Genomic DNA, 26212 nt, shown 5'->3' with positions numbered 1-26212 from the left:
AACCCTAACAGCTCCAGCTGCACACCACTCAAGAAATCTTAACTGCTCTGCAACTATGGTCAATGTTTCCCAAATTCCTTTTGACTGAGTTTGGGGTTTTCCAAAAGCATTGACAACCCACTGTTCTTGTGGGCTCCTCCCCCAGCCAGGAGTGAACCTCGCTTCCAGGTCTGGGTTCTCCCCACAGGGACTATGGCCACAGGCCTAAAAAGGCTCAGTTGTCTGTTGCCATCTGACCATCACTTTAACGTTTCTCTAAGCTACAGAAGAACTTGGTTTTAAAAACATCAATATGGAAACAAACCTTTTCTTAACTATTTTCCTACCCTCTCAACATTTAAGCCACACTTCTTTCTTGACTTTTCTTTCCTCCTTTTGAAATCAGCACCAAGTATTGCCTATTTCTACAGACAGGTCTACAATGACAACTCTTTCAGATGCTCCAGCTCTCCAATTTGATAAACATTAACTTAAAACCTTTGATTCTTAAGCTTACGGTCTAAGGTGTCTGTTTTGGCACAGTGTTCCTGAGACATGAGTAATTTGGTTTGCCCAGTTGAGACTCTGCTATTACACCCTGGATAAGAGGCCAAAAAGCACTGGAACAGAGCTTTACCCTGTAACTCAGAATACTATGAGATACAAAAAGCAATCAAATTTTGCTTTGGCCAGGATAATTCAGTTCTATCCAAAACTCACCTTCCTCTGCAGAGAGTATCCCTGTGTACATCAAGTAAACAAGCCTAGACTTGGTCTGCCATGTGAACATGTCAGCCCATGAAATTTACAACAGTGATTCTGCACCTTCAGTCACCTGGGGATCTTGTTAAAATGCAGACTCTGATTTAATATGTCTGGGGTGAGGCCCCGATTCTGCATTTCAAACAAGCTCTCAGGTAAATGCTGATGCTGGTCTAAGGACTCCACTTTGAGAAGTAAAGACCTAGGAAAGTGAGATGGAACATGTATCAGGTCCTCCTTTGGCATGTTTAGTTACTGGATGTTTGGTCCCTCTGAGATCACAATCAATAAATTAAGATTAGTGTGTCTGAACGCCAGAGAGAACACCATTACAGAAAGCAAATGTCCTGCTTCCAATGAACAATTCCTTCAAAATTCAGACCATATAATATTTAAAGTAAAAAGAGAGATAAAGTATAAAAAATAACACAGAAAGGGCTCAAAATGAGAAAAGCCACTTTGGGACTAACCTCCACGTATTCATTTGGAATCCAAGAATTATACAAGTGAGAGCTGATGTTACTTTTGAAAAGTAACATCACCTTCTGGAAAGGAACAAGACCTAATCCTTCATTTAACACCACCATGATCTGAAGAAATATAAACAGACTGAACTTTTGAATTTGTAAGTTAGGAAAAGAAAAAAAACAACAGAGAAAAACCATTATTCTGACTTACCTTATAAGAGAAAGCAAATTGTCAAGAAGTTTCAGAATCTGTTCTGTGCAGGGGTTACGGAAGACAGGATTTCCAGTGGGTGTATAACCCACCACAAATCCCCCAGCTTTGGCCTCTTCTACATCAGTGGGCCAGCAAGTTCGTTTCACAACACCCAGAATGCTATACACACAAAAGCTCATCTACAGAAAAACACAGAAATGAAAGGTAGACAAAAAAGGGGAAGAAATGACAAAATGCTCTTACAAATAAAAATGATACAGATGCCCGAGAGAGGAAATTCCCTCCACAGCCCATGCCTATCCCGTCCTTTAAGGTCAACTCCAAGAAGGGTCCTTTCATTGCCATCTTCAGATCAGTGGCAGGCTCTAGAAGCTTCTCATGAGGATGTCCTTCTAGAGGCTGCAGTGACCCTGTCAGAGGATCCCAATCAGAAAGTAGCTTGGACATGCTTCAAAACTGTTCAGATTGCCATTTTATCTTGTTTGTGAGTTGACTGTGCACCCTCCAGCTGGAGCCTTGATAGTTTTTGCCTTTATGCTCGCTCACAGTACTCTCAAACAACCTGCTACTTGCCAGGTGAATTAATATAGAGCCAGGAACAAGGCTTGTTAGAAGAGCAAAGAACTGAAAATCTCAGGTTTGCAAGTCAGGCCATCATTTAGGACTCTACCTGCCAGACAGCACTGGCAGGAAGGACCCCCCTACTGACCAAGTTCTGACCTACTTCCTCAACACATCTTCACTCCTCAGCGCTATTCAGAGATCCTTAAAGCCAGAACAGTGACATCACAGAAGAGACTACTTGCTCTGCTGTGGGAACTAACTCAAGAACTCAGGTCTAATGAGGAAAAGAAAGGCTTAGGGACATGGAGACTCCCAAGTTTCTTGATCATATAGAAAAAATACAAATTTGCAAGAAACTTGACAAACACAGCACCTTACTCGATGGCCAGTGCAACTTCCCATTCCGAGGAGAGGCTTACTCACTCGTGCGCGGTTTAAACCACAGGGATCCTCCAGGCCCAGGTCACAGCTCTTCCGATCTGCACCCACATAGGCAATGAAAGCATCAACATCCGACAGTACTCTGAAGATTGGAGGAGGAAAAGACAAGTTATACCTTGATTTTAAGCGAGATCAATTTCTTCCACCTGAGCTAATACACTATTATTACTTGGTCCCAAGAGCGGCTGTTACAGATTGGGGGTCTAATCATCTTGTCAGCTGCTATTTGAAGGTTTATATTTCTTAGCAACACTTTAAGGATCAAAAGGACACAAGTTTGAGAACGCTATGCGAGTACAGATTAGTGCCTGTGCCGCTCCTACTTTGGCGCCTACAGACTTTTCTTTCTTTTCTACATGTGCTGGTGCTGCAATGCAGACAATACAGCAGATCTGACTCCAGCCCCTGACCATACTAACTATTTTTACTCATTCCCCCTTCCTCCCTACACATCTGTATAGCAAGGTGGCATTTTCAGCAACTAGAATAAAAGACTGCTTGTAAAGACCTTCAGATGTTACTGACAGAGCCATTATATCACGATATCCTTACACCTTCACCTGGGTATGGCTCCTGAAGTAGAATGGGTACATGGGTCATGGGCAAAGGATCTCCCCTACCTGTGCAGGTCTTCTGAAAGCCAGATGCTGGCCACAGGTGCCATGAGCTCCTCTAGGAATGCCTTCTGACGCTCATAGTTCTTGAATTGGTTGCTAATGAGAACCAGGGCTTCCATGAGGGCACACTTCTCCATTTGAGTCAGGAGTAGCTCATTGGAAAGGAGCTGCTTCACATGGTTATAAAGCATGTCGAAATTGGGCTGCAAATTACAAGGAAAAAACCCCAGAAGTGGTGAAGGTCTGATTTTCAGGGAGAGGTGGGTCCCTCAAGGAAAGGAGAATGATGATCAAGATACTCCCAAGAAGGTCAGACCTGTAAGAGTATCACTGAATAATTTAGTTATAATATCCTTATTTTGTCTGAACAAGCAAGACAATTTAGGCAGAAGGTGGTTCTCACCTTGACTGTTTGGGTAGTTGCACTTTCCCATGACTACAACAGTGAAGACAACCTTTTTTTCTACATCAACCTTTATAGTATATTCACAAAGATCAGCTGGCTTTCATACATATGGGGAGACAAATAACTGCTGAGTATTCAGAGAAGAAATTCCTGGTTAATTCGTAACCTTGGACTTGTGTTAAATTTCTTGTGGAAACCCTCCAAAAAATGTTGGGGCTTGTATCTGGCTTCTCTCAAGATTAGGTACATGATTTAGCAGTAAATAAAGACCATGACATCGTACAGTAAAGAGGAGCACATGACAGGGAAAGCCTGGTCATCCATATGGAAGAGAACCATTTATGCTGAGGGAAGACAGTTGCATTTTTAACTCAACAATGGTTATTCTAAGCAAAGCTTTCCCTTTCTGTGAGCTGTAATTAGGGCTCTGGGTTTTCAGAGAAATGTAATCAAACTCGACAGGTCTCCGGGGCTACTTGGCTAGAGTCCAGTGGCTTACCAGCACGAGCTGCGGGTAGTCACGACACATCTTGATGATGGAGGAACAAGCATGTCTCCTCACGTTCCTTACTGCCCGGGTTCTGGGCGCCTGGGAAGAGATAGTCAACAACCTTGGAGCCACTCCTACAGATGCTGCATGAAGTCATATAAATATGTCCTTCAGAGGAAAATTCATAATCAGTCTTCACAACTGTGGCGTATAATGGAGGGGCATTTATAGTCATCATGAATCCTTGTCTGCTGTTTGCCCTAGAGTATCTCTAGTTCTCTAGTGCGGAATACCATATAATATGACCCACCACCTGCCTTTACTAACCCATTCTACTTTTTAAAGACTCTAGAGTGTTAGATATTCATACTTTTGCTCCCAAGAAGTTACAACTTGTTGAACTAATGGTTCTTACCTTACTTTCCTCCACAGTTTCAAAAGTGACAGATGAAAAAAGCTAAGGGGAAGGAAAAAAAGGCCACTGATGAGTACCAAATGCGTAAAGTATTTTCAAACAGTAGTTACCATAAAGTTTACAACAAATCCCTGAGTGTAAATAACACGGAAACAAAAGGGTTTGCAGTTGACGTGACAAAGTTTCAGATGTTCATTTTCTCACATAACTGTAAGAGGCTTAAGAGCCACAATTTTACCATCAAACATTTAACAAAGATGAAGGTCACAGAATCCCAGAAAAATCCAGGCCACCACTAACACCTGGCAGCAGTGACACCTCTCCCTTCTTCACTTTCTGTTAACAGTTGAGTAATTTACCTTCCCTGACTCCATTTTGTAACTTCCCATTTATTCTTTAACTCAGTGCAATACGACTGCTGCCCTAACCACTATGGTGGAATAACTTCTAGCAAAGGGCTAACCGAGAAACCCAATGGCAGTCTCTAATTCTTATAGTTTTTGTTGCAACAAATGAGCCTACCTTTTTGAAGTTCTACTGACCTTTGTAATACGACATCTTCTCTATTTCTCTAGCTTTCTCTTTTTTCTTCTTGGGCAGCAGGGGGTGGGAGGGGTGCCTCTCATTCCTTGTCCTCCTCTCCCAGTGATGGTGAGCCCCAGGTTCCCTGCTTGAGCCACACGTCTAACTCGGAGTACATCTCCCCTTTGCTAGTGCTTCACCTTCACTCTTGGCACTTTTTTGATGATGCTGCCTTATTTTTTTTTAATGTTTATTTTGGTATCATTAATCTACAATTACACGAGGAACATTATGTATACTAGACTCCCCCCATCACCAAGTCCCTGCCACATACCCCATTACAGTCACTGTCCATCAGCGTAGTAAGATGCTGTAGAATCATTACTTGTCTTCTCTGTGCCCCCCCACATTATGTCTGCTAATAGTATTGACCCCCACCTTTTTTTCCCCCTTATCCCTCCCTTCCCATCCATCCTCCCCAGTCCCTTTCTCCCTTTGGTAACTGTTAGTCCATTCTTGGGTTCTGTGATTCTGCTCCTGTTTTGTTCCTTCAGTTTTTCTTTGTTCTTATGCTCCACAGATGAGTGAAATCATTTGATACTTGTCTTTTTCCCCCTGGCTTATTTCACTGAGCATAATACCCTCTAGCTCCATCCATGTTGTTGTAAATGGTGGGATTTGTTTTCTTCTTATGGCTGAATAATATTCCATTGTGTATATGTACCAATCTTCTTTATCCATTCATCTACTGATGGACACTTAGGTTGCTTCCATTTCTTGGCTATTGTAAATAGTGCTGTGATAAACATAGGGGTGCATCTGTCTTTTTCAAACTGGACTGCTGCATTCTTGATGCTGCCTTATTTTTATCTCATAAGTTTCTAGACTCCAGACCTTTAACCTCAAACAGGCAATTTATTGTGAGGTGTTACCAGCTACATGTTGTACATATCCTTCAAACACTGTATTCAAAACAGAAACCACCCCCCTTCTCCCTCCTGGGGAATCCAGTATTCTCACTCAGGTGCTGCGCCACTCCTCAACTGTGCTGAAACCTGGAATCCGCCACGCCGACCTTTGCTTTCACAAGTCCCCTTGCAGTGATCTGATGGCTCACTCTCACACCCTCCTTTAGGCATTCCTTTCCATTCCTCAGTGTACACCACTACTAACTGTAATGCCACACAGGTACACCTGTTCATGTGACTTGCTTCCCAAACAGAGCACTCCTAAAGGGTGAGACTTCTCTACTGGCAGGGTGCCTGATCCACAGTAAGTACTGGGTAAATGCCTGATAAATTGAGTAAATGACTGTCTGTTGATGAGCTTGTCTCACATGCTTCTAACAACAGTTACAAAAAATAATTAGCCTAAACTTGCCAAAATAAAGTTTACAAAGGAGAGAGAATTTACCTTAGAGAAGACCTGGGGCAGGAACTCTGGTCTGTAGGTGACAAATGGAAAGAGTGCTGAGACATTAGTGAGGACACAGGACAGGATGAGGGGATCCTTCATGTCAAAGTTCAGGACCATCTGCAACAGCTCTATTCCATCATTAACAGGAATTTCCTGTAATACAGACATGTTAAGGGGGGTGACATGGCTGATAATCACTGCTGGTAAATTTCCTTTAGCTCTAGATTATAAATACATAATATGGTTACCACATGTGGTTTTATACACTGCTTTTTAACCCTTAAAATTCAAGGCATCACTCCATGTTATTAAAAATTTTCATAAATGATGCCACCATGTGTCACCTCAGGGATGTAGCATTCCTACTCTTAGCAGTTGAGAACATATCCAGTTCTTCATTGTAAATAATGCTTAAAGTACATCTTTGCCAAAAAATTTTTGGTTACATTTTCAATTATTTCATTTGAATAAGAGACTTTTGGGGATAGCTGGAATTACTGAGTGAAAAGGTAAGAGTATTTTGAATTCAAATTGCTTTTCTCCCTTATAGGCTGCATCAATTGATTCTCTACCCACCAATGTGCCCTTCTTACCAAGTTCTCAGCAGCAGTGAGTTTATTCCCTAAAACCTTTGCAGTTAGTGAAAAAAGTTTCTTTAAATTTGCATTTCTTTGATTACTAACAAGGTTGAATTTTTTTGCATATTTAGTAACTTGTGTCTCCTCTGTATTTTATGATATTATCTTTTGTCTAGTTCTCTAGTGAGTTCTAGTGTTTTTCTTATCAATTTATTAAAAAAAGCTTTATTGTGAAATATTCCAGGCTTTTAAAAAGGTATAAGCAATCCTTTAAAAAACCTCTACATGACTGCTTTGAGAAGTACAATGTTACTGACACAGTGGCTGCTCTGTGCATATACCCTTCTTTTCTGTCCTAGATGTGGCCACTATCCTGTATTTGGTATTCACAATTTCACAGATTCCTTCATTTACGTATACTTGTGCCACAGTGTACATGTTCCTGGTTATACAGTACCATGTTTACTTTTGTTGTTTGCTGTTTTGGGTCAACATTATGTTCATGACAATCATCCTTATTTATAGGATAACCCTAGCTCATCTTCACTGCTCTATAAAGACAATCTATACAATCTTTTGGTAGCTTTAAGTGCTTTTTCTTAGTTTAACATAAAATTGCTTTTACCAATATTGCTCTGTACACATATAGTTTCCTCAGAGTACAAACTTAGGGGTGGAGGTGCTGGGTTATAAGGTTATGTGTAGTCAACTAGGTATTGTGGAATTATTCTCTGAGTTGTTCTAGTAGTTGTACTCTATAAGTGATGTTTAACAGATATAGGCTTTTTATAGTAAGGATATTAATTCTATCCATATTTATTGTGAATATTGTTCCAAGTTTACCTTTTAAAGTTAGTAAGTTCAAAAAATATATAGTTAAAATCATTAACTTTTTTGTGATTACTTTCATTTTTTGAGTTGGGAACCTTTCCACAAACAGTTAATTTTCTCTAATGCTACTCATTAAATGATCCAATCCTTCTCAATTTCTTGGGAAGCTTAAATATGCTCCAGGTTGTTTCTGGTCTGTTTGTTCCAATGAGCAGTGTCTAATGCCATACCACACTGTTTAAAAATACTGCAGCTTTATATTTTTTGAGGTAAATCAATCCTCATCTTCTTCAAAAGGTGATGTCTTTTCCTCCAAAGCTATTCCCTATATTAATACATTGCTAAAACTGCTAAAGGCTCTACCCAATTCTCAGAAGCTTACTACCACAAATAAAAGCTCAGCTAATGCTACTCTGGGAGAGATGAGCAGCTTTTCAAATTTTTTAGCTGAAGAACCTCTTGGTCAGACTCTTTCACATGATAAAAGCTGAGCTGCTCTGGCTGACCCTGGGGTGAGAGTAGGGACTGAGGGCAGAGAATGAGCAGTTTGCAAAACCACTGGACTAGGCAGTACTCAGCAATCAGAAATTGACAGCAACAAGTGGGACTATAACAGGCTGAAATCTGTCACTTGCAACTCCTGGGACATATAATGTATTACAGCTTCATTAACAAGTAGGTGAATAATTTCATCTCATATATATTCACCAAACACCTCTCTTGACTAGGAATGCTTCATTCTGACCCATTTCATTTTTCAAGAAAAAAAGGTTTTAAGAGTCAGAGATTATCATTAACAAACATAAATACTATCATCTAGGGGATTCTCCTGAAGAAAAGTAATTGTTTCCCACTCCCCACCATTTGTTCTGACTCCTACCAAATTTCTGTCAAATTTACTCTTTAGCTATGCTTTGTCCCTAGCCATCATCTTTCTCCAATGTACATTCCCAATTTTTTTTGTACCTTTTGACCGAGTATTTGGTATTTTAACCAAATACTATCATATTCAAGGACTTACTGTAAAACTCCAGCCCACTCAGCATACCCTGCCCCCAATACTCTAGCAGTTTCATACATCTTAAAGACACCTACCTGACAAAGCCTGACCGTTTTATTCTCCTGTCTTCAAGCAGTTCATACCCACATTTGTGGATTTATTCAAGGTGTTTAGCTTAAGAATGCCAGGAAAGTAAACAGCAGGGCCATTTCTCTCGATTTAACAAGGGGCTTTCTTGATTTGCCATACTTAACTCTATTAGCTAAGTCCCATCTAAACCTGAAAAAGGGCTAACTTAATTAAAAATGCAGGATCCAAGTAGGGTTTCCCTGAATGCCATCATTCAAACTGAATGCCATCATTCAAACTGAAGTGATCGATATAAAAGTAGATGAATGACCCTAAGATCTAATATGTTAATATGCCCCTTGTGAGAAAAAGTACTGTATCTCACATATCTTTAAGGGACATAGATTCCTTTTTCAACTAATCAGAATGTGAGACAGAATTACCCCCAAATTAGCAATCCAATTATTTTAATGTAGTTAATGTTATGCATTGGTATCCAATTAATTATAGCATCTAAGGTAATGTTATGAGAAGCGTGGTAAGTGACCTGAAGTATAGATAACAAGAGCTATTAGTTGAGATTATTCAGGAAAGAGGGACACTGATCAGCCAACATGAATATTCTGATCTATCTGCCATCAATTGAAAAAGATGTTTAATGGCAGTATCTTTTAAGGTTTTCCAATTCACGGTTTCCATTGTCTCCCCTGCAATAGTATCCTACCTGTGGTTCCTGTACTGTCAGGTTCATCTTATTTCCCCTTAAAATGAATGCTAAACATTGTAAGGCTTAGAGTCAGAGGGACCAGAGTTTGGGTCCCAGTCTGCTGTTTACTAGCTATTTGAACTTGAGTATATTATTTAATCTCTCTGAATATTAGTTTCATCTTCTGTAAAATGTACACACACAGATTTTCCTATACTTCTGCCAATTTTAAAAAGATCAAAATTCTTATGCAATCAGAATGGGAAACAGTTACTTACTTCTTTATCTAGTGTTCGGAACATCTGGTTGATGACACTTTCCAAAAAAAAGGTCATGGCTTCCCACTGCACGAATGAAGGTGAGAAAATGGAGCAAAGGCTGCCTTCTCCAGATCCAGCTATAGGAGAACAGGGTTTTAAAACACATGTATCAATTGTGTAGAACCACAGAAGATACAGAGGGACAATGGGGCCTTAGAGACTACTTGGTAATTTCAGTTGAAGGAATGGGCTAGGAAAATTAAAGAACAAAAAGCAGAGAGAGGCCCCTATGCTGCCTCCCCCCCTAACAATGAGCTGTCCAAATCCACCTCTCTGGGCCTTGCCTGTAACACCACACTAAGTACTGAATAAAAATATACATCAAAAACAGTGTCTTGCCACTTAGAGGCAACTGATAAATATTAGTTTTTTCCTTCCTCCCTTTTTATAATCTGTCCAGGGTGTCTGCATAATTAAGACCCTTGAGTCCATAAAGAATCCTTCCAACAAGGAGCTGACATAAGAACAAAATGCTGCTTCACATCTAGTAGCTTCACGACAATTACAAGCACTACGTCTGGAGAACTGTGTCAAACCTCGAAGTTCACAAATGTCACTGAAGCACATCAAACAAGCATGGCATAGGCAAAAAAGATTTACAGATTACTTTGCTTGCTTCCAGATAGAGCTTCCATTTACTAGCTTCATCTTGGTGCAACACATTTGGGCCTCTGTGAACACTCAAGTTACAAGATACCAGGAACCTTCAGAGTTAGTGAATATGCAAAACTGAATGTTAAATTCCATAAATGCCAGTAACTAGTATACTTGATAACTGACCATTAATATGGAGCTTCTCTAAAGCAGTGACTTACATCTTCTGCTTTACTAATCCTGTCACCCTTGGCATGCATTAGTAAGACAACAGACAAGATAAGGAGTACTGAGAAGTTACCTGGCTTATGCATTTGGGCAAAGAAGGGTTATTTTGATTCATATAAGGTGTTTTAAGGTGACTAAGTGATATGGGAAGTCCCTGTACCACTCCTGTTATGTCTAACAAGACATTCTTTCTGAGTTTCAGAGTGGTGCTTAGCTAGAACCTGGTTGAAAAGCTTTAACAAGTAAGGTATAGAAATGCAATTTGTTAAGATAGGTCTGTAGTGAAGTAATAAAATCAACAATGAACTGGTTGTTTTTTAGGAGCATGGTTTTATCCTAATTTAAATAGATTAAAGATCTGATGTTATCTGCTTTGTGTGTGTGCAAATGAAAAGGCTCACTCCTTAGGATAGAATTGGGCAGTTGGCAAAGCTATTTTTGATATTTTTCTGAAGTGTGGCTCAGGTTTATTTCCTATGTACAGTTTTGACACAATACTTCACTAGTTGAGAAATTTAAAAACCTTACAATTCAAGGCTCCAGTATCAACAGAAGTTGACAGCTGATACTTCAGCCACTCGCCAGCCATCTGGAAGCTGGTCTTGGGATCCAAACGACATGCTAACCTCATTACCTCTCCTTGTTGGGCCCGGGACGCTGCCAAGAAAGAAACATAAATCAATAGCTGGCATATAATAGGAAGTTAGTTATTGTGCATTCATTTATGCATCCCAGGGGGAAAATGTTCAAAGAGCCTGCTTTGCAAATGTGTGTTCCGAATGTAACACATGTTCAATAAAACTTTGTTAACAAATTTGGAGATCTTCAAAGATAAATGACCTCTGGAAGCTGCCCTACCAGCTAGATCCTATAAGCAGCAAACTACAAGTGGTTTCTCTTTTCTGTTGGAATTAAAAGGAGAGCAGGCTGGTATGGATGTAGAACAGTGCAGCTACCGCAGCAAACAATCTGACAGTTCCTCAGAACATTAAACACAGAATTACCATGTGACCCAGCAATTCCTTTCCTAGGCACCATGAGAATTAAAAATATATATCCACTCAAACACTTGTACACAAATGTTACAGAAGCATGATTATTAATAGCTAAGAAGTAGGAACAACTTAAATATCCATTAACTTATGAATGGACAAATCAAACATGGTATATCCATATAATGAAATAGTGGCATAAAAGGCACGAAGTACTGATACACGCTACCATGTGGATGAATTTTTAAAACATCACACTAAGTGAAAGACAGTCATAAAAGACCACATGTTCTATGATTCCATCTATATGAAATGTTCAGAATAGGTAAAATACAGAAATAGAAAATGGACTGCTGGTTTTGCCCAGGGCTGGGAGGGATGAGGGGAATATAAAATGAAAGCTAATGGGTATAGGGTTTCCTGGGGTCATGAAAATGTCCTTAAATTGACTGTGGTGATGGTTGTACAACTCTGAAAATACGAAAAACCACTGAATTGTATACTATAATGTGTGAAAAAAGTAAATGAATTATATCTCAATAAAGCTACTGAAGACAAAAACAAAAAACAGAGGAAACCAGAATAGAATTTCTTCTCTTTTTAGAAGACCCACAAGGTTAAGATGGTGTTTAATCATAAATACAAAAGGAATTCAAAGTCCCTTATGTATAGTTATTTCTAAACATCAGTGTCCAAAGGCTGTGTGTGTGTGTGTGTGTGTGTGTGTGTGAGAATATTACGCCTGGAATGGGTGCAATCCCAGCACCTCTGCAATGGGAAACTAGAGATTAATCAGGCTGCTGTCCAGATTTAGGGCCCTTTAATACAGAACCCCCAAGGTCATGTGCCATGGTTCATAACCACAGATGCCATTCTGAGACTGTGGAGAGAAATTCCAGGCCAGCATCACTCACAGTTGAAGAAAGCATTGAAGTCCTCGTCACTATCAAAATCAAATCGAGAGTATTCACAGCTAGGGCTGTCTGTTTTGGAAGGAAAGCCCATCTGGAAAGAGAAAGATAATTGGGGAAGGGGATGAAAATGGACTTACTAGAAGTAAGAGCTCAAGCACTTTTTAATTTAAGAAGAATTAAAAGTTTGCATGAGATATTTTATGATAGATAATTGCTTCTGGTTTACTGCAAGTCCACAATATGCTCCCAGTTCCAATAATCCTGACAGAGGTAGAAAAGAGAACACTTATTTAATACTCTCTCCCAGGTTCCTCAGGGAGAATTAAACTCTGGAATCACTCAGGATCTTTGCAAATAAAGATGTCCCAAGACAAAGTACTGGTATAGCATGCATAAGTAAAAACGAATTGAGAATTATTTGTCTCCTTTAAATGCTAAACCCTGGGAATAAGCATGGAGATTTGGATGGTTCATTCAAAAAGTAATGAACACCCTGGCAGAGAATTAGAACATTGTGTACTATGTCCTAGGTGAATTTCTTGAGGCAATAAGAGGACCTTGGATATATCAATGATACCTTAATTTAAAAAAAAAAAAGAAGACCTTGGAATTTATCCCAGTTTTTGATTTTACAAATCAAGATTAAGCATCTGTCAGATGCCAAGAGCCCTTAGCAGATCTCAGGAAATTCATAATCAACTCTGCTGAGGTCATGAGCAGTCTGCTTCCATTCTTTCTCTTTTCTCATTAACCTTCTCTCACTTGGTCTTTAGAGATAATCAAATATTACTTCCTCTCAGAATCTTGACTCTGCCTTCCTTCCTGCTTCTAACCTCTGAAAAGCAGAGAATTAGATTATATGGCCATTGTTACTCTTTTCCTACCACTTCTTTTTCCTAGCATCTAACCCAATACTTGGCACATTAAGTACTCCAAAATTTTAAATGGTAGATATAATAACCAGTATGGACTGCTTTTTTCTTCAGGAGTAAGAGAATAATATGCCCAAGGAAGGAATCTTAGTGACCAAGACAGGGCTGTCAGTGACACCAGTCTTAAGTCTTCTTATGTGCATTCATCTACATTCCACATATTTAGATTCCCATTGCATACCTTGACCAAGTTAGTCATAGAAGCACGAAGATATTTTGGTATTATTGCTAACAGCAAAGGGTCATGAGATAGGACCTCATGCCGGAAGAGGGCTCCCCAAGTCATCTGAGTTGAAGAGCGTAGAAACTAAAGGAAAAGAAAGAACAGGAAAACCTCAGTTTAAGGATTTGGATTTTATATAACCACAACTATTACTCAGCCCAGGAATTATCAAGTATAGTTTTCCATGGAAATTAATCTCTATTCTACTTTAAAACTCTTCATACTCTATTACAGCAGTAATGACTGCTGTGGACCACACATTAGTAAGACAGACTGTAGCTCAGGTGCAATTCCTGGAGAGTGAGCTGAACTCTACCATTTTTTTTTAATGAAAGCAAGGATATAGGAATCTCAGGGTGATATTATAAGGAAAATCTTGAATTAGATGAAATTAATTTTACAATAACACAATCACTTTTGTATTTAAAACATCTTTAGTAGAAAATCACCTGAGATATACCTCATATCTGATTGAGCATTATCAGAGTATTACCTAAGGGAAAAAGCTGCTAACCTAGATAATACAACACTTGACTCAGGAAGACTCAGCAGTTGTCTTAATGAAATGACACTATAGTTATTCTCTATAGTGTTAAGAGTCACATTTTAGACATGAGGTGCCAATTACTTCAGGCCCTAGTGCTTGATTTGGTTTACCTAACTATAATTTTGAGAAGTTACCTGCAAAAAGTTTACCTGACTTGGATGGGTTGTGAAAGCAAGAAAAGATTCCAGGTATTTTCCAAAGTTTGCTGGTGTTTCTACATCAGAATCCATGCCCTGAAGGACAAAAAGACCACTACATTAGTGATGGTGGTGGGGAGTGGGAGTGGAGTAATAAATACAGGGAACGCAAACCCTCAAAAATTTCAGTTTTTAAAGTACTTTATACATCCTTGTGGCCTAAAGAAGGCATAATTTCAAGGGCTAAAAACAGGAAAGCTGTAATACCTCTGTAATCATCATCACTGAAACCCATTCTGGAACAGTAAAACAAAAAGGAGTATTCATTTCAGAAATCGCAGAAAGAAGAAATTCCTTTTATTTCTTCACACCTGATCTAGTCACATCTCTGTGATAAACCTGTTAAATAACCACTTAGTCTGAAGCTCTATCCTAACCATTCAAGACACCACAAAAAGGTATTACATCAAATGCAAAAGACTGTAACAGTGTCCTACCTTTCAACCTGTAAGACTTAGTATTATGTATTTCCCTAAAGAGGTACTGGCAGGGCAATCAGAATAAAGTTTTCCTCTATGATTCAATAATATATCCTTCAGATTTAGGAAGAGAGTTCTTTACTCAAAGCCATAATGTTTCATGATCTAGTGGAACTTTAAAGGGTAATACACTCAGTAGCAGATGTTCTGCAAATACCAACACTCATAAGAATAGCAATATTGACTTACAGAACAACATAAGTGAATGTTTGTATTAATAATATAAAAATATTTACATCATTGCAGCCCTATTAAAATAAGATAATCTATAGAATATTGAAATAATCTGTAGGGCAATGCCCCATCAGGCTAAAATCAATGGCATGTGTCAACCCCTTATACAAATATAACTTTCTAAATGCGCTCCTCAAATGGCACTGAAACTCTCTAGAAAGTAAGTGCTCACCAGCAATGCACAGAGCTGATTGCCCAGAGCACACAACACCTGACAGAGTCTCTTCAGGAAGACATAGTGTTTTTCTACTAAGCCTCCTCCATCAGCAGTCCTGTAAGAGAAAAATAGTGTGATTAGCTGCACATCTAGAAAACCAAAGGGATTTCCATCAAATGGGACTGTAAGTGATCTGTGTTTCAACGTTCAATTTTTAGTTGATTATTACAGTTACAAAAACAAAAATAAATACTGAAAGACTGATGAGGACTAGGGTTCAATGAAATCTCATCCCTCAAGAGATACTCTAATTTTGGGCATTATATGGTCCTTGGGTATTTTGGGATAATAATGTAAACTCTGAGGATGACTTCATAAAACAAGGCATATACTTAAATGCATAAAAAGCTGCACAAAAAGACAATGGTTGATACCCAGGGTGGATTTAGATCCCTAGGGGAGTATGTAACAATTCCTTATATCACTGACAAAATCAAAAGGACTATAATCAAGAGAATGAAAAGACAAGCCACATACTGGGGAAAAAAACCTGCAGAAGACACATCTAAATAAGGACTGTTATCCAAAAATACACAAAGAACTTTCAAAACTCAGTAAGAAAACAACCTGTTTAAAAAATGGGGCTGAAGACCTTAACAGACATCTCACCAAAGATACACAGATGTCAAATAAACATGAAAAGATGTTCCACATCATATGTCATCAGGGAATTGCAAATTAAAATGAGATACCACTACACACCTATTAGAATGGCCAAAATCCAGAACACTGACCACACCAAATGCTTTCAAGGATTTATAGCAACAGAAACTCTCATTCATTGCTGGTAAGAATGCAAAATGGTACAGCCACTTTGGAAGACAGTTTGATAATTTCTTACAAAACTAAGCATACTCTTATCATATAGTCCAGCAATAATGCTTCTTGGTATTTACCCAAAGGAGTTGAAAATTTAAGTTCAGACAAAAAACCTACATGTTTACAGCATGTCAAACTTGGATGCTTATAGCAGCTTTATATGTAACTGGCAAAACTTGGAAGCAACCAAGATGTTCTTTGGTAGATGAATGGATAAACCTTGGTACATCCAAACAATAGGATACTATCCAGGGCTAAAAAGAAGGTAGCTATCAAGTCATGAGACATGAAGAACTGTAAATGCATGCTACTAAGTGAAAGACATCAGTCTGAAAAGGCTATGTACTATATGATTCCAACTATATGGCATGCTGGAAAATGCAAAAGTATTAAGAATGTAAAAAATTATCAGTGGTTGCCAGGGGTTGGGGTGGAGGAGGAGGGATGAACAGGCAGAGTAATTTTTTGGGCAGTGAAACAGTCTGTATGATACCATAATGATGGATACACATTATTACACACTTGCTGAAACCCACAGAATATACCCAGAGAATATAAAACACCAAACGTGAGCCTTCAGGTCAACTATGGACTTTGGATGATTACTATGTGTTAATGTACATACATCCAGTTTAACACATGTACCACTCTGGTGGGAAATGTTGATAATTCATATCATCACATATAGGGGAGGCCATACATTTGTGTGGCAGGTGGGGTATATAAGAAATCTCTGTACCTTCCTCTGAATTTTGCTGTGAACCTTAAGTAAGACACGTGCCTCACTGCTCCAAAAGAAATTAAGTCTTAAAAAGAAAACCTAATACAAACATAATTTTGCATCTCATTTCTCTAAGTCACTTAGTTCAGATCTGCAATCCTGTATCTGCTATTTTAGAATCCAGATAGCTCTTTAAATAAAAAATAACTTATTTGGTGACAAAACCTGACTTGAAATGAGGTGAGACTACTCACAACAACAAGAATTAATAATGACTAGTGTGGACCGCAGCCATATTAGTGTTGTAGAGGTAGCAGAATATAATGAAAAAATTATGGGCCTTGGGGTATGTGAGACTTAGGCTCTAGTGATGCCGAAGGGCAAAATGGCATTATGATCGCAGGCTCTAGGGTCTGACTGCCTGGCTTTGAATCACAGCTTTATTAGCCAATACCAGTAGCACAGAGAAAGGACACTTCATTGTGAATGTCATGGTCTCTAAGGAACAAGAAATGGGCCTTGAAAACAGTAACTACAGCACTGGGCCAAAACAGATGTTATTAATTTAATTAACAAGACCCATTAAAAACAGAGCTGTAGTCTCCATTGGAAAGAAAGCCATCATAAGAGTTGTATTAGAATGGACAGTGAGAGATTTTAAGCAAGACACGTGCCTCACATCTTTTCACTTCTCTTTGAGACCAAGAGTTTACGTGAAGAATATCAAAAAGGTGGAGGAAGGAGGTGGCAGGTTGTGACAGCTTCAACTGTTTACAATACAGTTTTACCTGACTCCCTGGTAAGAAACACATAACAGGAAATGCTTTAACATTCTCCACAGCAATTAGAAGAAAATAAGCAGAAGCCATTATTTTGGGACACAGGATGTGTTCACATGTTTTATGCATACATTTCTCATTGAACACATTGTTCCAGCTGCTTCCAAGAACCTTAGCACTTCAGGCATTGATTGCTTTGATGAGGAGAGCCAAGAGGAGTATCTGGAGTTCTGCACTCAAGGCATGCCCTGGGATATACTCTGGTCCAGCAGATCAGTGCACTCTCAGGCCTAGTCACCAAGACTACTAGGAGGCTTAGGGTTCATCAGAAGCAAGACAAAGAGAATCAAGGAGATGAGTTGTCTGGGGAGAAAGGGGAAAACTGTGAAAGTGAATGGCTGCTAAGTCAATGGCCACAACTTACTTCCAGCATAAGATCTTCAAAAAAGTTAAATAGTCCCTTAAAGATGGCCTGATTTTCCTATTAAAAACACTGGTGTTCACTGACTGCCAACATTCAGACAGGAACTTCAGATATAGCCAAATAAGGTATAAAAATGACAAAGAAATTAGAAGATGCATAGAAAAGTAGATACTCACTGTGCAGCAGAGAGTATATAATGCATGGCAACATCTCCAAATAAGACCATCAACGGCTTTCGGTCTTCCAACTTGCCCTAGACCCAATTTTAGGGAAACACAGGTAATACAAACTATATTATTAAAAGCCTCCAAATATTACCATCTTCTTTACCTACATAGTCAAATATACTGACTCAGTAATTTCTCACATAGCCCCAGGGCTGACTGACACTGGGAAAGAACAACTCTTTAAACTAAATCTGGATGAGACTAGTTTTTAAAAAAATGTGTTGGGCAATAATGCTGATATGAAAGCACAGTAAATTATACCTGACAGTGATATTCCTATGAAGGTTACTACCCCATTTGTTAGCCAAGACACATATAAAGCCAGCATAGCCACCATCTAAGATTCTCTGACATAACACTAAATGAATTTTAAACTTTAGTATTACTTCAATCTCATTTCTTAAGTGTGAAGTAGCAAGACTCATAGCTATTTCAAGGACAAAGTACCTCAACAAATCTCTGTGTCTTCTGCCAATGAATCTCTAGAATATGGGCTAACTATTGTTCAAAGGGGTTGGAGGCAGGTAGTTAAGTTGTCACCAAGGAAAAAAAAACCCAAACCTTTAAATGTCTTTCTGCCACAACATACAAAACACACACACACGTACATGCTTTAGAGACTGAGGATACAAGTCACCTGGAAGTGCTAACTTACTTTCCTGCTCACTGCTATGAGAAGACACTCAGCTGCTCCCAACTGAAGTTCCTGTTCGTTCAGAAGCAGACACAGCATCTCCAGGAGCTTACAGTTTTCAGCAGTGATGTGACTCATGGACACCCAGTCAGTGTAGCCTGCTAGAGTATTCAGTGCTGCGACTCCTACACGACAGTTCGCTTGGGCCTGTGTGAAAAGAAATACGTTTTGACCATTTAATCCTCACCAACAGACTAGGAAGCTGTGGTTATACCTGAGTGCCTTCTATTATCTAACTCTAAAAAGAAAACTCTCTAAAAGAAAAAAGAAAAAAAAAGCCCTCACATAACTGCTGCTGATAGGGAATTCAAAGGTTTTCTTCTTATATCATCACTTCTCAAACAACAGCATTCTTAGTGTTTGTCAGTAAGACCACAATGGCATGTGTGGCCACGTTATCTCTTTCAAGAAATCTCAAATGCTGTATTTTTAACTCACTTCCACCATAGCTCAGTGCTCAAATAAAGGGTGAGGTCACCCTCCACTAGGTGTATGTATCCCTATACCTGAAAGCCTCAAAGCAATCTCATTCCAATTCCACAAAGAGCTCTTACCTTTGACTCCTGAGAATTATCTGTCTTCTGAAAGAAAAGAAGTATAAGGATCCAGTGTTTTTAATGAGCAAAAGGCTATGTAGTAACTTTCCACCCCCATAATCAAGGCCCTTGAATAATGATTTTCAAATACAAAAACTCAACTTTTAATCTTGGAAAGAATACAACTTTACTAACAATGCATAACTGATATTCTCCCTAGGAGGACAGGTTATTTTAATTCTAGCAGTATCGACAGAAAGTTAATATTTAAAGAGCTAATACAAATTGTAACATTAAGATCCACAAAGACAGTTTCAAAGCACACAGTTTACAAAGAAATACAACTAACAGATGAACAATGAATAAGGCTCAACATTATTAGCAATGAAAGAAATATGGTTTAAAACAAAATATTAGCATTTTTCCATATTAAAACAAAGACAAATTATAACTAGTAAAGGTATATTGAAATTATGTAATGTTAATGGAAAAAACCAAGAAACAAAATTAAATTAGTACTATTTATGACCATGTATGTATGGACATAACTATAGGAAAATCATGTACACAAAAAACTAGATGCTAAATAGATACAAAATAATGTCTGTTTAGTAGATGGACACTTTGAATTACGTATCAAATTTCATAAAAATATACAGTGCTTATAATTTACATGTGTAAAAAGTTAATATTTTCCTGAGGAATTTCTGCAATTAAGAGTAACTCCTAAAAACAGAGGAGAACACAAGCAGAATAACAACTTCTGAAGTACCTGAAAACTTACCACCACTGAGATCATAAAGGATTTGTTTTATGATTCCTTTTCTCAACTTTCAAAAAACACTTTACAAAACAAAGAACAAGTATTTAGCCTCCATCACCAGTGGTCAAGTAGAGGGGTTGATGGGGAAGAGATGAGTAGAACCCTCTCACCAGCACCTACCGATATCCCCAAGAAGGAAAAGGGATCCAGGTGGCAACAGCAAAGTCCAGCCTTTACCTCCCCTCCAGCAAACCCTCATTCCCATGGATCCCCCAACCCCCCTGGGATGGTGCAGGAGCCAGGTGATGGGACAGGGAGAGTGAGCCTGCTCATCCCATCATTTACCATTCAACCTGCTCCCCAACTGGGAAGGTGAAGGAGTGGAAGTAGAGTAGGAACTATGAGAAAACTGTTAAATTCTAGGAACAAAAGATGGCTCTTGGTGTGCTCTGGTCCTGCAAAGTGGCAGCTTGGTTTAACAGACTAAAACAACTGAAACTGAGGATGAAGAAAAACACCATCGTAAACAGGTCTCTAACTTGTGTCCAACAGTCACCAATCAGCCCTGCTCTGGCATACTGGCTAGATTTCCAGGCCATCTAAGTATTCATAGTTTGTCGCCTTCTCCTAAGGGATAATGAAAAGAAAAGCTCCCTTACTCTCAATATATTTAGGTTTTTAAATGTAAATTTTTTTTTTTGAAAAATCTTGGGGAGGTATTTTTGGGGAAAGAGTCCATTCTAGTAAAAAGAATGGGACTTGAATTCCACCATAACCATTTCTTAGGGAATCTTCAATAATTGCTCTCTGACCCTTGGTTTCCTCTTCAGTAAAATGAAGACAATACTTTCTGGTTCTTAGGGTTGTTTTGAGGCTTAAATAACACACACAAAATGCAAACAAGTATATAGCATATATTAGGTACTCACTCTGAGTTCCTAACCCTAACAGCTCAGAGGACCTTCCTGACATTTGTGTTAGTATCTAGCACATCTCTGAAAAGAGATGTAATGAAGCTGCCATGGGCATAAAAAAATAACTAATTTTAGTTAATCGTATTCTGTGAAATAAGCACATACAAGAATTTTACATCAGGGTCTTCAACCTTGGTGTTACTGACATTTTGGGCTGGGTATTTCTTTATTGCTGGAGGACTGTCCCATGTGTCATAGAATGTTTAGCAGCATCCCTGGTCTCTGCCCACTAGATGCTACTAGCAATTCCTAGTCCTGACAACCTGGGGGGTGCAAAACTGCCCCCTGTTGAGAACCACTGTACTAGATTAACTTTTGAACTGCCTTCTTCTGAAGATTCGCTGCAAAAAATGATGATGGTTGAAAAGACAGTACCTGGCTTGCCCTTTTCAGCAGAAGAAATACCTCATCACCAAGCATAAATGACAGGTGTCCCTGCTTTTTGAAAGTCTGTGTCATACTACTTCACCTACATTAGTATCTGTTTTTGCTAACTGGAAGAAATCCAAGAGGATTTTTGCTTTTATAAAAAAAGGCAAAAAGCAAAAGGAGTGTTCTGCATTTGTTATGCAGCAATTCATTATGAGGCAGTGCGCACCTGGAGCAGCAAGGGTGAAACTGTCTCAAGCTCCTTTTCTGGGAACTACACTGAGCATCTCAGCACCGAGCTGCCATAGCTTTGAACTTTGTGAGCTTCTGTGCTTTATCTAACTTATTTTGTGCAACCATTAGCAAGATGTGTCCTAAAGTATCAGAAAAGCCTTAGAGAGTTATTTTTAGAGTCTGGGAGTGCTCTAAAATATTCCCATGTAAATGAATGGTAATTGCTTCTTTACCCCATTTCAGCTTATGAAGGGCTTCATGCGATTGCTCTACTTTTGGAAACTGGGGGAAACCTGTACCAGGAAGTTAAGATCAATAAAACTTGACAGCTTCTACTTCAAAAGGGACCAGGACTAAATGGGACATCAAAATTTACCAGGGGTATTACCCTAACCTATCAGAAATCTGGGCTTCCAAATATTAAGAATTAGCCTCATTTTATATTATTTAAATGATTTTCTTCACATAAAAGGAATTTCCACAGAAGAAATACAGATGGCCAATAGGCACATGAAAAGATGCTCCTCATTGCTAATCATCAGGGAAATGCAAATCAAAACCACAATGAGATATCCCCTCACACCAACGAGAATGGCCACTATCAAAAAGAGAAGAAATACCAAACATTTATGGTCAATTAATATATGATAAAGGAGCCATGGACATACAACGGGGAAATGACAGTCTCTTCAACAGATGGTGCTGGCAAAACTGGACAGCTACATGTAAGACAATGAAACTGGATCACTGTCTAACCCCATACACAAAAGTAAATTCGAAATGGATCAAAGACCTGAATGTAAGTCATGAAACCATAAAACTCTTAGAAAAAATAATAGGCAAAAATCTCTTGGACATAAACATGAGTGACTTCTTCATGAACATATTTCCCCGGGCAAGGGAAACAAAAGCAAAAATGAACAAGTGGGACTATATCAAGCTGAAAAGCTTCTGTGCAGCAAAGGACACCATCAATAGAACAAAAAGGTACCCTACAGTATGGGAGAATATATTCATAAATGCCAGATCCGATAAAGGGTTGACATCCAAAATATATAAAGAGCTCACGCACCTCAACAAACAAAAAGCAAATAATCCAATTAAAAAATGGGCAGAGGAGCTGAACAGACAGTTCTCCAAAGAAATTCAGATGGCCAACAGACACATGAAAAGATGCTCCACATCGCTTGTCATCAGAGAAATGCAAATTAAAACCACAATGAGATATCACCTCACACCAGTAAGGATTGTCACCATCCAAAAGACAAAAAACAACAAATGTTGGCAAGGTTGTGGAGAAAGGGGAACCCTCCTACACTGCTGGTGGGAATGCAAATTAGTTCAACCATTGTGGAAAGCAGTATGGAGGTTCCTCAAAAAGCTCAAAATAGAAATACCATTTGACCCAGGAATTCCACTTCTAGGAATTTACCCTAAGAATGCAGCACTCCAGTTTGAAAAAGACAGATGCACCCCTATGTTTATCACAGCACTATTTACAATAGCCAAGATATGGAAGCAACCTAAGTGTCCATCAATAGATGAATGGATAAAGAAGATGTGGTACATATACACAATGGAATATTATTCAGCCGTAAGAAGAAAACAAATCCTACCATTTGCAACAACATGGATGGAGCTAGAGGGTATTTATGCTCAGTGAAATAAGCCAGGCAGAGAAAGACAAGTACCAAATGATTTCACTCATCTGTGGAGTATAAGAACAAAGAAAAACTGAAGGAACAAAACAGCAGCAGAATCACAGAACCCAAGAATGGACTAACGGTCACCAAAGGAAAAGGGACTGGGCAGCAGGGGTGGGAAGGGAGGGATAAGGGCAGGGAAAAAGAAAGGGGGCCTTACGATTAGCATGTATAATGTGGGGGGGGCATAGGGAGGGTCTGCAACAGAGAGAAGACAAGTAGTGAGTCTACAGCATCTTACTACGCTGATGGACAGTGACTGTAATGAGGTTTGTGGAGGGGGACTTGGTGAAGGGGGGAGTCTAGTAAACAATGTTCTTCATGTAATTGTAGATTAATGATAATAAAATGAATAAAAAAAAAAGAGAAGAAATAATAAGTGTTGGTAAGGATGTGGAGAAATGGGAACCCTCCTACACTGCTGAAGAGAAGTTGGTGCAACTGCTGTGGAAAGCAGTATGGTGGTTCCTCAAAAAACAAAAAGTAGAAATACTGTATGACTCACTAATTGTACTTCTAGGAATTTATGCAAAGAAACAAAATCCCTGATTTGAAAAGATATATGCACCCCTATGTTTATCACCACAGTATTTACAATAGTCAAGGTATGGAAGCAACCGAAGTATCCATCAACAGATGAATGGATAAAGAAGATGTGGTACATATACACAATGAAATATTATTCAGCCATAAAAAAGAATGAAATCCTGCCATTTGCAACAACATAGATAGACCTAGAGGGTATAATGCCCAGTGAAATAAGCCAGGTGGAGAAAGACAAATACCGTATGATATCGTTTACTTGTGGAATATAAAAACAAAGCAAAACAAAATGAACAAAACAACAGTAGACTCATAGACACTGAGAAGTGGCTGGTGGTTACCGGGGGCGTGGGGAGGAGATACGGTGGGTGGGGAGGGTGAGGAGAATAAAAGAGGCACAAAAATTCTCAATCATTATATAAGTCAGCCATGGGGACAGCATGGAGAATATAGCCAATAATTCTGTAGTATCTTCCTATGTTGACAAATAGTTACCATACTAGTGCAGGTGAGGATTTAATAATATGGGTAACTGCCGAACCACTGTGTTGTATACTTTAAACCAATATAAGACTGTATATCAACTATACTTCAATAAAAAATATTATAAAAGGAATTTTTTTTAGTAGACATGGAAACTTATGGAATTGAGTTTCTTAGAAAATTAGTTCCAATCTTGTCATCTGTTTTTTCCTAATAAAATGACCTGTTCTTTTGCTGAAGTAGACACCTTAGTTCCTTTCTGAAGGATTATAACTTTAAACAAACAAAACACACATTAGAAAACAGAACTTTGGGGAGGTGGGGCATCCCTTACCACTTCCCGGTACTTGTTTACATTTTCTTGAAGTGTGTTAAGTAGGAAACTGAAGATCTTTTCCATGTTCTGGGTTAATGTTTGCTGGATATCCCTTCTTCTTTGAGGGGGTAGTGTCTGAAAGGTCACTACATCCTCTGCCAGACGCAAAAGGATGAACATCACTAATTCTGTCTGTGTTTCCTGTATCAACAGAAATAAGCTAGTTAAACTAAATATCTTTTTCATTATATGTATGCCCAAAGGACCTTTCTGCTGACAATACAAAGAAACCCTTGAAGAGCACAAAAACCCCCACAAAAGACAAAAACTTGAATTATTACAGCTGTATTTCATACCCCTTGTTTGGAAAGAGTGTCCAATTCTATTAGCATATCAGGCCAGTGCTGTGGCCACTCACGCTTGATCATTTCTACTACAATTCGAGATAGAACATCTTTAATGTGGTTCTCCTCTTCCAAAATGTTCAGTGTCCCCTGAAAAACAGATATTAAGTAAGACTGATTTCAAGGGGGAAAAAACCCTGGGTTGTGAAAAGTGTACAAAATTTATCAGCAGGCCTGCTTTTTAACTAAACAGAATAAACAAACCTGTTCTCCATGTCTGAGTCACTTGTCCTGCATTCTCACTAATCATTCTTCCCACTTTAAGTTTTAGTGAGGGCTGCACCAGCTAATAAAACAGCTGACACAGAGAGCAAGGAAGACATCACTGTTATCCTTTCCAAACTGAAGAGACTCTCATAGAGACTGCATTATTGTGTAAGAGGGCCAGGGTGGAATAGTATGGAAATAAAGAATATGTTGAGAGGCTGTTAAATGGGAGAATTAGGGGGACAACTGAATATTTTACCAATAGTTCTAGTATTAAAAGATACAGAAATACTATCACTGGGACTCTCTTTTTCTGAAGTTTGCTAACAAGTTTAATGAATTATGACTTCTATCAAGTTTCCCCAGAACTAGCAAAATATAAATCCTAGCTAAGGTAATTAATAATTTTGAAGGGATTTTTTCCTATTAAAGGACTTTGGAGATGAAAAGGTGAAAATTCCACTTTCAACCCCTTTTTATAAGAGAAAAAAAAAAGGCTGTGAATTTTAAACATGTGTAAAGCCATTATTTTAACTCCCCAAACAAATTCATCCTGTCTATTTTTTAGAATCATATAGTAGTTCAGTTTGGAATAAAAGGAAACAAATAGCAAGGTACAATCTAATTTAGATCTAAGAATCTTATTCATTTGCTGAAAATAT

General features: G+C 38.7%; 1 protein-coding gene across 2 annotated transcripts in view; it reads right to left on the bottom strand.

The window, feature by feature from the left end:
• The window catches only part of XPO5 (exportin 5), a 44078-nt gene that overhangs the window by 14900 nt on the left and 2966 nt on the right, over positions 1-26212 (bottom strand). The window contains exons 4-20 of one of the 2 annotated variants that reach the window (XM_036927351.2): positions 25296-25433; positions 24958-25140; positions 19573-19599; positions 18980-19165; positions 18274-18350; positions 15310-15409; positions 14377-14460; positions 13639-13764; positions 12526-12616; positions 11148-11276; positions 9756-9874; positions 6291-6446; positions 4356-4397; positions 3950-4039; positions 3048-3247; positions 2410-2509; positions 1420-1601 (exon numbers count right to left, since the gene is read on the bottom strand). In XM_036927351.2, coding sequence (XP_036783246.2) covers positions 1420-1601; positions 2410-2509; positions 3048-3247; positions 3950-4039; positions 4356-4397; positions 6291-6446; positions 9756-9874; positions 11148-11276; positions 12526-12616; positions 13639-13764; positions 14377-14460; positions 15310-15409; positions 18274-18350; positions 18980-19165; positions 19573-19599; positions 24958-25140; positions 25296-25433 — 2030 coding nt within the window. The remainder of the gene's footprint in view (positions 1-1419; positions 1602-2409; positions 2510-3047; positions 3248-3949; positions 4040-4355; positions 4398-6290; positions 6447-9755; positions 9875-11147; positions 11277-12525; positions 12617-13638; positions 13765-14376; positions 14461-15309; positions 15410-18273; positions 18351-18979; positions 19166-19572; positions 19600-24957; positions 25141-25295; positions 25434-26212) is intronic. The other variant, XM_057494162.1, reaches the window with a different exon arrangement.

Source organism: Manis pentadactyla, chromosome 16 (genome assembly GCF_030020395.1).
Source record: "Manis pentadactyla isolate mManPen7 chromosome 16, mManPen7.hap1, whole genome shotgun sequence".
Classification (NCBI taxonomy): domain Eukaryota; kingdom Metazoa; phylum Chordata; class Mammalia; order Pholidota; family Manidae; genus Manis; species Manis pentadactyla.
Note: the sequence above shows the minus strand (reverse complement) of the source record. Positions and strands in the feature narration are given on the sequence as shown.